General features: G+C 37.4%; 1 protein-coding gene across 4 annotated transcripts in view; it reads left to right on the top strand.

Moving 5' to 3' along the window:
- LOC147623171 (uncharacterized) overlaps positions 1–10649 on the top strand; it is a 39792-nt gene extending 29143 nt beyond the window's left edge. For 2 of the 4 annotated variants that reach the window (XR_015269333.1, XM_086821259.1), the window contains exon 6: positions 10340–10649. Coding sequence is in view for 3 of the 4 variants with exons in the window: in XM_086821259.1 (XP_086677385.1) it covers positions 10340–10343 (4 nt within the window). In the remaining variant the exon portion in view is untranslated. Of the gene's footprint in view, positions 1–8917; positions 8978–10339 lie in introns of those variants that run through there. The other 2 variants (XM_086821258.1, XM_086821260.1) reach the window with 1 other exon arrangement.
- The last annotated feature ends 1978 nt before the right edge of the window (positions 10650–12627 follow it).

The following is a 12627-nucleotide window of genomic DNA, read 5'->3' as shown; positions in this document are numbered from 1 at the left end:
CCTCTTGAACATCATGCATAATGTCAAGACGTCTCTTTGTTCGCCTCTCACATTGCACTTGAGATGATGTAGATGTATGCTCTTGGTGTGATTGTGGCACTCGTGACAGTGGTGTGGATGGTTTTGGGGCCACGTGCGAGGATCCAACTACTGGAGACTGGGTCAAGTTTGTTGGCTGTGGGGAAGGTATTCTAGAGTCTTCTTGAGTTGGGGGCTCTATTTCAAACTCAGATTGGTAATTCTTAAATTCTTCAAGAAATAGATCAAGATAATTTAGTAAAAAGGTAGAAATCCCCAGACCTTTTTGTATATGTATATGTATATGTATATGTATATGTATGTAGGTTTATATGCATGCATATATATATGTATGTATATGTGTATATATATGTATATATATGTGTATATATATACATATATATGTATGTATATGTGTATATATATGTATATATATATATGTATGTATATGTGTATATATGTATATATGTATATATATATATATATATATATATATATATATATATATATATAACATATGTATATGTATATGTATATGTATATGTACATGTACATGTACATGTATGTGTATATGCATATGTATATGTATATATATATGTATATGTATATGTATGTAGGTATGTATCTATGTATATGTATATGTATGTGTATGTATATGTATGTAGGTATGTATCTATGTATATGTATATGTATATGTATGTAGGTATGTATCTATGTATATGTATGTAGGTATATGTATCTATTTATATGTATATGTATGTAGGTATGTATATATCAAAACTTAACAATGTTTCTTTAAAATCTGATATGCCAAACCTTAAATGTATTATGAACTATGTATGTACATATGTATGTATGTATGTACAAATTTGTAAAAATTTTGGACAGCATCTCCTTTGCATTTTCTAAAAAATCCCAAAATAAACTTCAAAACTTAACAATGTTTCTTTAAATTCTAACATGCCAAATCTTAAATGTAACATGAACTTTGTATGTATGTAGGAATTTAGTATATAATTTAGTGTATGTATGTAGGTATGTATTTATGTATGCATATGTATATGTACATATATGTTTACATATGTATTTGTATATGTATATATATGTATGTAATATGTATATGCATATGGATAGTTTATATATATTTATATGTATGTATAGGTATGTATTTATATAGGTAGGAAGGTTTACATATACATTTACATTTACATGCATATAATTCAGTAGAAAGCAAAAAAGTACCTTTTTCTAGGAGCTCCTCACTTGGAGTCCGCCTCCCCTATTAGCTCTTCCCAATACAACTCTTTCTTCATATGCAGAGCAACGTCTTTTTGTTATCCCCAAACATCTCCGAAATTACCTTGTCCTTCGTCCTCCCAGTCATAAGCATTTGAAGCAATTCCGTCTTCCTATTTCAGTATCATACCAAAGCCATAAGAGATTAGATGTTAAGGTTAGTTTATGTTAAGGGAGGTTTATTGACATGTGACATACCTTTGAGATGAAATCCGAGATATGGCGACTGTGTAGAGCTTTTCTTTGGTCAGAGCAACCAATCCCTTCTTAGACCAATCATAGTTATATACGAGTTGAAAGAATGCATCACCATTGGATGGGTTTGCAATTATGAGCATCTTGTACGCTCTATCTCAAAATGTTTGCTCTACAACACGTCTGGCTTTCTCACATTTTGTCTCATATTCTTGCAACACCATGGCATGTCTATCAATGCATGATATAGCTTGCTTCACCGCATTTTCAAACGAAGTCTACGTTGAACAAAAAGGACTCATTATCACTCACACGATTAAAAAACATTGATAATCCGTTTATTAATAATAAAAGATGGGAAATGCAAACACTACCTTCCACACAAGCTGTGCCAAGATTGTAGCTGGAGCATTGTACCATTGCTCTCCACTTCGTTGCTCTAAACTAAGCTCTATTAAAACCCACCTCCGTACGTCTTCACCAAGGTAGTCCAATATGGATGATTTGTTTGCCATTCCAAATCGTTGAAACATGAAGATCTCATGTGACAATGTGGGTGTAACACTAGTGCGCACCAATCTATTGTAAAGAGTCACAATGAGCCAAGAACTTCACAATGTCCGTAATTAAGTAGAGAGAGATCACTTACTCATTTTGAGATTGCAAAGCCAATAGCAATTCTCCTTCTTGCTTCTTGTCCACAACCAAAAATTGACATTTGACTCGGACATGGCATGAGGGGCTATGAGTCCAAGCTAGAGAAAACAAAATAAAGACATTACAATATATTACTTTTAATGTTGCATAAAATCACTCTATGGCATTCAAAAGAACATACCTTCGCGCACTCGAGACATCCATGCCTTCACACGATGATTGCCATCCCAAACAAGAAACTTCTTACCACTGAGATCCTCCCACTCATTTCCTCTGATTTCATCCTCAAATCTGTCATGTTGTACCACACCCAGTATGGTCCCCATTCTTGCAAGTTTATTTGTGTGACCACAAAATACATAGAGCTTCCGGGACGTGTAAGTGAAACTAAAAAAGGAGGAGATGCTTCAACATAGCCATGGCAGTCAAAGGAATCATGAAACACCTCAAGTTGGCTAGAAACTGTACGGATGGCTTCATTTGGAATCAGCCTGCATAAAGGGACCAATGGGGTAGAGGAATTGCGTTGCACAAAAAACTTAGTGAATACATCACCAAGCAATCCCAATTCAATAGATTTTCCAAGAAGCCTTCTTTGGGTCTCCCCTTGACCAGTACTAGATTCAAGCATCTCCGTATGAGTTGGAGGAGGTGAGCTCATTGAGCCAATTTCGTTCTCCAACACAAGCGCTTCTTCCTCATGAACTAGAGAATTATGCACTTCTGTTTCCTCTCTAACAGGAGATACATGTGAGGACACAGGTGTCCGTGTGATTGAGCTTCCTTGCTAAGAGTCAAACAAACACACCCAGATCTAAGTGAGTATCCCCTGTTGTCTGTAAGACACACACACCAAGCCCAAGTAAGTATATCTAAAAACATAAAAACACAATCTCAGCAGAATCTTGGCTATTCACATCATATACCTTTCTTAGTCTTTGCCTGTTTTTTTCCTGCTTTTCTTGGAGCCATCTCTCTCTCTTTTGCCTTGAATATGAGTAGCAAACACTTTGAGCTAAATGACAGATAGGAGACAAAAGGTCAGTACATCTCTCTCAGGCCGGCCATGGCGGGCTGGCTGTGGGGGCCGCTAAGGGGGATGGGGGGATGGGAGGAGTCCCTCATCAGGGGGTTGAAAGGGGCAGTATAGGCCTGGACTGGCCAGAGCAACGGGGGGCAAGGGGGGGGATGTGCAGGATATGCAAGCCCCCGGCTCTGCCGAGAGCCTGAACTGGCCGGAGCAACGGGGGGCAAGGGGGGGGGATGTGCAGGATGTGCAGGCCCCCGGCTTTGCCTGGACTAGCCGGAGCAACCAAGGGGCAAGGGGGGGGATGTGTAGGATGTGCATGCCCCCGGCTTTGCCTGGACTAGCCAGAGCAACAGGGGGCAAGAGGGGGGATGTGCAGGATGTCTAGGCCCCCGGCAAAGCCGGGGGCCTGGACTGGCCGGAGCAACGGGAGTCAAGGGGGGGATCACCAGGATGTGCAGGCCCCCTGCAGACCTACCCCCAGCTCTGCCAGGGGCCTGCACATCCTGCACATCCCCCCCTTGCTCCCCGTTGCTCCGGCCAGCAGTCCAAGCCCCCAGCTCTGCCAGGGGCCTGCACATTGTGAGGTCCCTCCCCTCCGTGCACCGGGACTCCCGGTAGCTGACAGCAATGGAAGCAGCCCCCTCATGCGCGGGGCAGGGTTTCTCACTCGGGGCCTTGTCCTTGTCCACGAATATCCGGGCACGAGACTAGGCTAGTGGTCACTCCGAAAACCGAAACCGGGAAAATTTTCCATGCCCGAAAAGCGGGGACGATTCCACCTTTTTGAATTTTCTTAACGAATTTTTCTAACGAGATCAAAACCTAAATTATCCTTCACTTGAATAAACTAGATAGAAGGAAACTATCGCTGATATAATTTGATCATCCGAGCAATTCAACGCTTTTTTCCTAATCAAGATCAGGCATAGCCATTGATCCTCTCAATTGAGAAATTTATCAGGGAATTAACTAACTACTCGAATCCTAACGTAATCCTAAGATTTTTCAGTTTGATTATTAAAACTCCACTGATTCCAGCCTACCCGGCCCATGGGTTAGCCACCACCCTACCATTGGAATCGGTAGAACCAAACAAGTACTCACCCACCCATAATTGAATGCCTTTCTTAACTTTAGCTTTAGAAAACAGGTACGCACACACTCCTCTTTAAAACTTTAATATAAAAATAATCCTTTGACAAAATAGATATGGTCACAGATTTCATAACTCAAAATTTCCATTCAATCCCTTGTTTCACAAAAAGAGTATCACTCTGGACTCTCCGTTGGGACCACCTGGTCAGCAACAACAAGATCCAGTAACAGATTACAATAATCATTTCGTCAACATACATATATATATCTTTCACGACATACACACGGGTGTCCTAAGCACCGTGAGCCCGTGCATCGCCTAGTCAAAACCCTCCAGAATCCTCCTTAGGTGTCCTGGTACTTCACTTAGGGACCGCTTCGTCGGCCCTCGCCCATCGTACCGGAAGCACACCATTTTTCACCATACCCAGGCTGGTCAAGACCTGGGCAGGTTTTTGCCGCGTGAGCTATCCCTTGAACACTCCCCGCTAGCTGTTGCAACCGAACTTCCCTTAGATAAACACATATGCCAAATGCTCCCTCCACCAGCATTCTGGCGTAAGATAGTCCTTTAAGAAAACAGGGTTTCTATGCAACTTTCCTTAGATAAACACATATACCAAATGCTCCCTCCAGCATTCTAGCATAAGATAGTCCTTTAAGAAAATAGGGTTTCTATGCAAGTTTTCAATTTTGATTTTGTTTTTGAATACAATGGTTATATCTTAATTCCGTATCCCAATACTTCTAGATCACAGGACTAGATTCCCAAGCAAAATTCCTCGAATTCTGTAATCTTGATCCTCATATCAAAATCAAAGGTCTCAACTTAGTTTCAGATTCAGTGGGTGATTTGAGTGTATTTTTCCTGAACTGGACACATCGTCATTGATCGATATCGACGAAGGAATTAGGTCTTGGTCAAAAGTCTGAATCAGAGTTTGAGTCTGGAAAGGTTCTTCCTAAACTATCTTTCTCGAAAGGTAATATTTCAATTTCTCTTTTTCAAAATTTCGTTCATTGAATATTTGCTTACAGATTTCTAAACTAAACATGAATTCTTAGGAGGAATAAAATAATCATTTATCTCGATCTCCTACTTCGATAGTTTATTTGAATTTTCTCATTCCTATCTTAGGGAATATTAAACAGTAGAATTTTCTCTCACATATTATCTACTTATTCAATTTTCTAATTTTTGTAAAAATTAACAGAGAATTAAAGAGAACCCTTATTTAATTATAAAAATTCTATATGCATCTAATTATGCATAAAATCCAATTCTGATGAAAGTCACACTTTTATCATCATAAAAATCATTTATGATGAAAATCACTCTTTTAATATGAAAGAATTTCTTTTATGCATCCATTTATGCATAAAAATCATTTATGATGAAAATCACACTTTTAATATAAAAAAAATCTTTTATGCATATATTTATGCATACAAATCATTTATGATAAAAATCACTCTTTTAATATAAAAGAATTTCTTTTATGCATCCATTTATACATAAAAATCATTTATGATGAAAATCACACTTTTAATATAAAAAAATCTTTTATGCATAAAAATCATTTATGATGAAAATCACACTTTTAATATAAAAAAATCTCTTATGCATATATTTATGCATAAAACTCATTTATGATGAAAATCACTCTTTAATATAAAAGAATTTCTTTTATGCATCCATTTATGCATAAAAATTATTTATGATGAAAATCACACTTTTAATATATAAAAAATCTTTTATGTATATATTTATGCATACAAATAATTTATGATGAAAATCACTCTTTTAATATAAAAGAATTTCTTTTATGCATCCATTTATGCATAAAAATCATTTATGATGAAAATCACACTTTTAATATATAAAAAAATCTTTTATGCATATATTTATGCATACAAATCATTTATGATGAAAAACACTATTTTAATATAAAAGAATTTCTTTTATGCATCCAGTTTGTGCATAAAAATTATTTATGATAAAAATCACACTTTTAATATTAAAAAAATCTTTTATGCATATATTTATGCATACAAATCATTTATGATGAAAAAACTCTTTTAATATAAAAGAATTTTTTTTATGCATCCATTTATGCATAAAAATCATTTATGATGAAAATCACACTTTATGTATATATTTATGCATACAAATCATTTATGATAAAAATCACTCTTTTAATATAAAAGAATTTCTTTTATGCATCCATTTATGCATAAAAATTATTTATGATGAAAATCACACTTTTAATATTAAAAAAATCTTTTATGCATATATTTATGCATACAAATCATTTATGATAAAAATCACTCTTTTAATATAAAATAATTTCTTTTATGCATCCATTTATGCATAAAAATTATTTATTATGAAAATAACACTTTTATAATTAAAAAAATTTCAATATGCTTCCTTCTATGCATAGAATTTAATTCTAAGAAAGTAACACTCTTTTTTTTAAATAAAATATTTTTAGTATGCATTTTTCTATACCTAGGATGAAAAATAACACTTGTTGGTGCTTCCTTAGAATCTCAAGAACTTTTCTGACATGAGCTTTATGGTCAACTGTATTCTTTGAGTAAATCAGAATATCATCAAAGAAAACAAGAACAAAATCATCCAAGTATTCTCTGAGAATGTCTTGCATTAAGCGATTGAATGTAGCTGGGGCATTTGTCAATCCAAACGGCATGACAATGAATTCATAATGCCCATACCGAGTATTGATTGGCTGTCTTCGGGATATCTTGCTCATTAATCCTGATCTGGTAATACCCTGATTTGAGATCTATCTTTATGAAGATCTGGGCTCTACTTAGCCTATCCAGAAGCTCATCAGTTCTGGGAATAGGATACTTATTCTTAACTATCAATTGATTTAGACCTCTGTAGTCCACACAGAGTCTAAGCGTTCCATCTTTCTTTTTCTGAAAGAGAACTGGCACACCCCAAGGTGAAACACTGGGTCTAAAAAACCCTTGTTCTAACAGCTACCTAAGCTGTTCCTTGAGTTCGATGGCTTCAAGAATTGGCATTTTATACGTGCGCTGGGCTACTGGCTGAGCTTCGAGGGTCAACTCTATCACATGATCTACTTCCTGAATTGGAGGCATTTCAATTAGCTCTGTTGGGAATAGATCATCAAATTCATTTAACCATTCTGGTTCTTTAGCCTTATGCTTTGAGTCTACTGGGTTCATTTAGCCTTAAGCTTTGAGTCTACTGGGTTCATTTTGACAACATAAATTTGCTGCTTCTTTCTCAGTCCTTTCAGCAACCTAGAAGCTTTTACTAACTGAAGGTCTGGGGATTCGAAAACTCCAGTTCCTTGAACTTTGTTCCCATGAAGATCATGGAAGGAAATGGTTCCATTGTGACAGTGTATGTCAGCTTGATTTTTGTGGAGCCAATCCATCCCAAGGATCCCGTCAAAAACTCCCAGAGGTAAGACTTTGAACTGACAGTCGGTCACCTTACCATCTAGATTGAACTGGATAAGATCTGTCTCATGGTGAGTGAAAAGAATCTTCCCGCTGGCCAATTCAACTTGCATAGGTTTTCCTGATTTCTGTTCTAAGACTAGCTTATGCAAGCATCCAGGGGAAATAAATGAATGAGAACTGCTTGAATCAATCAAAAGCTTAAAAGGTTTACCTTGATACTCTGCCGTTGTATGGATGACTGAGAACTGACGGTTAAGCCCTTGGTTTTCAATTGCCCTCTTTCCTCTTCTACTACATTTGAAATTGTGACTGCTCTGGCTGCTGTAGTCTGAGGAGGCGGAACTCTTTCTCTTTGGTTGCCCCAGTTCTGGAAAGGAGTTCTGAGGTTACTCTGGACAAAGGCAGATGGGCTGAGTTGAAGTTCTTCTGGGGTTTCCCTAGCTTGGGCGAGACGGACCCTGATTAGATTGGTATGAAGGAGTTGGTCTCTGAATTCGGGGTCCTTGACTTCCCTGTCCCCTTGACATGGTAGGAGTCGCGGGCAGTCTTTCAGTGGGTGACCAAAACCTTAGCATCCAAAACATCGATTTTCACTTCTGAGCTCATCTCTCTGATTTCATGAAAGAGGTGGGGCTCCTGTGAAAGTATTCTGGGGGAAAGATCTTCCTTCACTTCGGAATCTTCCTGCATCCTGATTCTGATTTGAGCCTTGCTGCCTCTTTGGGGGTGGAAAGTTTGAAGTACTTCCCTAGGTTTGAAATCTTTTAAAGTCGACGGGACCTTTACTACAAAGGCTTTGGCAAAATCCTTTGCCATTCTTACAGCTTTAGTCTCATGGACACTCGCTTGGCATTTTTGACCACGGTGTCCAAGGGTTCATTCATTCCCCGAATGAACCTGGCCATGAGTTGTTCTTCATCTAGAGGTGGTGAATATTTGAGTAGAAGAGCAAAGGCCTGGTGATATTCCTCGATGGTTTGGCTCCCCTGCTTTAGCTCTAAGAATTCATTCATTTTGATTTCCAAAAATCCAGGGGGACAAAATTTCTTTCTCAAATAGGTTTTTAGGTCATTCTAGGACTGAGTATTTTTGTCCAGACGGTTGGTGTCACAGTGGTTCCTCCATGCTATTCTAACTTTCATCATGACCTTTTGTGTGTAGGTTTTTCTAGGTTGTAGAATTTCCAAAAGATCTATTCATTTAATGCAATGGATCAAGAGCTTTAAATCAAGATATAACTTGGAAGTTTAGAAATATTCACAATGATGTACATGTTTATTCTCTTGAGTGATGAATCTATTCAAGTTTTGTGGAGATATCTCTATTCTCTTGATGTACATGTGTATTCTCTTTATTTAAGTTTTGATGGATTATTTCAGTCTTTAGGGTCTTGAACTTTGTTGCATTTTTTCTAGTGTTAGCCTATAGTGGGAGTGCATCCTATTCTAAGGAGGCTCCTTTATTGCAATTTTTCTCATATTTTGTCAGACAATTTCTTCGTCGGAGTGCACCCTACTTCTTCATCGGAGTGCACCCTCTTGAGGCTTGTTCATAAGTGTGTTCACAACCTAAAGTTTATATACCACTTGTTTCTTATAATGTACCTAAAAACCATTCTACAATCTATTATTTAGTATCTTCTCTTTTGTCCTTCTATAATTTAAAGCCCCTCACTCAAGGTTTGATCAGCACTTTGTACTAATAGCTTTGCACAAGGAGTTTTGAATGGCCCTAGTACCATTCTATATAACATGCACCTAGGGCCATTCTTTTATGGTAAATAAGGCCACTGTTTTCCCTTAAAGGTCTCAAAGAGCATGCATGAGTGGCCATGGGGCATCTTCATGCACAACAAGAGCAAGAATGTCCTAGGCCATAGCAAGAATGTCCTAGGCCATTCTTGCATGACCCCAAGTCCTCAAGGTCTGTTGGAGATGGCCATGGGGCATCCAAGAATGGGCCGCGGGCCATTCTAGCATTGGCTTCATGGATCACCCAACTTTCATGCATCCTTCTAAGCATCGAAGAATGGCCCTAGGGCCATTCTTGGATCATCCAACTTTCTTACATTCTCCTCAGCATCAAAGAATGGCCTTAGGGCCATTCTTTTCATGCACAATAGGTTTAAGAATGGCCATGGGGCCTTTCTTTTTAATGGCAAATAAGGCCCTTGTTTATCCTTAAAGGCCCCAAAGAGCATTCAAGAGTGGCCTTGGGGCATCCAAGAATGGCCCTAGGGCCATTCTTTTCATGCAGAACACGTGCAAGAATGGCCCTAGGGTCATTTTTGCATGACCACAAGTCCTCAAGTCCTTTGTTTGTAAGTTTTCTCAAGGTCTAGATTAGCATGCCTTACTAGGACTATTATATTGTGGTAATATATTGTTGTGTAAGAAGGGGTACAGAATGATCCTAGGGCCATCCTACTATACACACTTTTGTACTATTTCTCTTTGAAATGGCCCCAAGATCACTATACCACTAGTAAGCCCTTGTTTGAGCCTAGACATAAAGGGTTTTTATTCTTTCCTTGTCTTGTAATGAAAGAAGGAATTTGGCTAATTATGTGTGTTCCTATTTCAGATGATAGCATAGAAGCAATCTTGGCAAATCAAAATGTTCGCGAGTTGTCAAATTCGTTTTGATGCTATGTTGGCATGTTTCATTATCTTTGGTACCACGACAACCAATGTTCGCATGTGTGCCTTCACTTAAAGATCAAAGGAGGGTTCTCATTCTTGATATGATTGGAATACTTCTTGAATCATTTGAGCTAGACCATGTTGATGAGATGCCATATTGGACTAAGCATATACAAATAGTTCAAGAAAGCAATGAATTGTACCATGCTGTGCATTTGGATGCAAAAAATTTCTTAGACTTTTGCTTTAAATGGTTCGAGGTTTGGATTTGGAGTAGATGCAAATTAGATGATATTCTTCACATCCTCAATTTATGTCTTCCAAAACATCATATGAAATTCAAGTATGTGCTGAGCCAAAAGATGTGCCAAGACATTGGGATGTTCTTTAAAAGCCCTATGTTCTTTAGCTATGAGCATGCTTACCACACAAGAACCTACTAGCAATCTGGACATATTTTCAAGACTTGAATGGGGACAACACTTTGATTTTTGATGACACACCGTATCAAATTATGTGGAACATGCCAAGTTCCTATCTTGTATTTCCAAAGCCGTGGAATCAGACACCGAAGGAACTTAAAGGCTTCTTAAAAACCACAACTATCCATTGGTTGTGTCAATGGTTATATGCACATAATAAGAGATGCTACACATAGAACAACGTCTTTCAGACTAAGATTAATCTTGAAACAAAGATTGTACTGGAGGAATATTTACGGAGCGACGTCATTAAAGGAAAGGTGATTTGGACACAAAAGCATTAAATATTTCAAGCCAAAAGACCATCTCGACATACAAAATCTCAATGGGTATCCCTGAACACTTGTATAACAGAAATGTAATTCTATTGTGTACTCTCCTATGAGACAATGTACATTTCTCACCACAGAAATAATAATTTAATGTTATTTGCTAGAGCCTCAAGTCTTATGCATCTTGTTTATTGGTCTTCCTCTTTTCTTTATTATTCATGTATAAGTCTCAAATTTGATTACAAATGCAAGTTATTTGAATCACTCTAGTTTATACCAATTCAAGTGTCAAGATCAGTAACTATCATGCATGGCCTATTGTTATTTGAATCATTCTAGTTTATACCAATTTAAGTGTCAAGATTAGTAGCCATCATGCATGGCGTATCATTTGTTGGTATCTTCTTTCACATTATTTTATATTTTCATATTTTTCTCATCTTGTACCACTCCCATTATAAACAATCAGAAGTACAAAATGGTCCTAGGGCCATTCCTCTATTAATACATGTTTTTGTTCTTAAATTTAAGAGTGTTTTGAGCAAGCATGCACTCATATTTACCTCTTCTAATGCCAGATAAGGTACATAGTTTAAGCAACTTGTGTAGCAGCATCTAGAGTAAAACTTATTCTATTATTCGAACTAAAACTTTACTTATTATTTGAAGGTGCACATTAGCGCTAGAATGGTTGATTACCCACAAACTCCCATCTAACTTCAATGTGTTGCATATAGTGTTTGTTTTTCTTAGACTATTAAAATAACAGTGTGGCACATGGGGGCTCCTAATTTCATAGTATATATCATATATTTCCTAATAACAAGTTTGCACAGTCTTTTTATATTTTTTCACACAGAAAGCACACAAAAATGAAAAACACGACCAACCTAGGAATGGGATTTTTCCCACTTTATCTAATATGGTGTTTTGATGTATTTCTCATTCATATGTAGAGATTTTCCCTAGGGAGTTGTCACAAGGGACCGGAGAATGGTCCTAAGACCATTATTAAGCACAATGTGCTTTGGAATGTCCCTAAGGCCATTCAACCATACACAATGTGCTTGAAATAATGGATCTAGGGCCATAATAAAGAACATCATGGATGGTAGAATGGTCCTAGGTCCAATCATTGAATCCTTTTTCAAGCACAGTTTTGATATTTTATGCATTCACATGAAGAGATTGGCCCTATGTCCATTCTACACTTCATGATGTGCTAGAGTGGCTCTAAGACATCATTGTGCTTACAATAATGGCCATTCCGCCATTCTTCCATGGGAAATCTTGATGTATTTTCCATGCATGTGTAGAGATTGGTCGTAGGGAGTTGAAACAAGGGAGTGTAGAATTGCCTGAGGGCCATTCTATCAAGCATGTTATGCAGGTAGAATGGCCCTAGGGAGTTGATAGAAGGGAGTGGAGGATGGAAATGCCATTCTAAAGCACACCACAAATGGTATAATGGTCCT

This window comes from Cibotium barometz, chromosome 27, assembly GCF_041138505.1.
Source record: "Cibotium barometz isolate CiBa-2024 chromosome 27, ASM4113850v1, whole genome shotgun sequence".
Classification (NCBI taxonomy): domain Eukaryota; kingdom Viridiplantae; phylum Streptophyta; class Polypodiopsida; order Cyatheales; family Cibotiaceae; genus Cibotium; species Cibotium barometz.
This window is presented reverse-complemented; position numbering and strand designations above follow the sequence as displayed.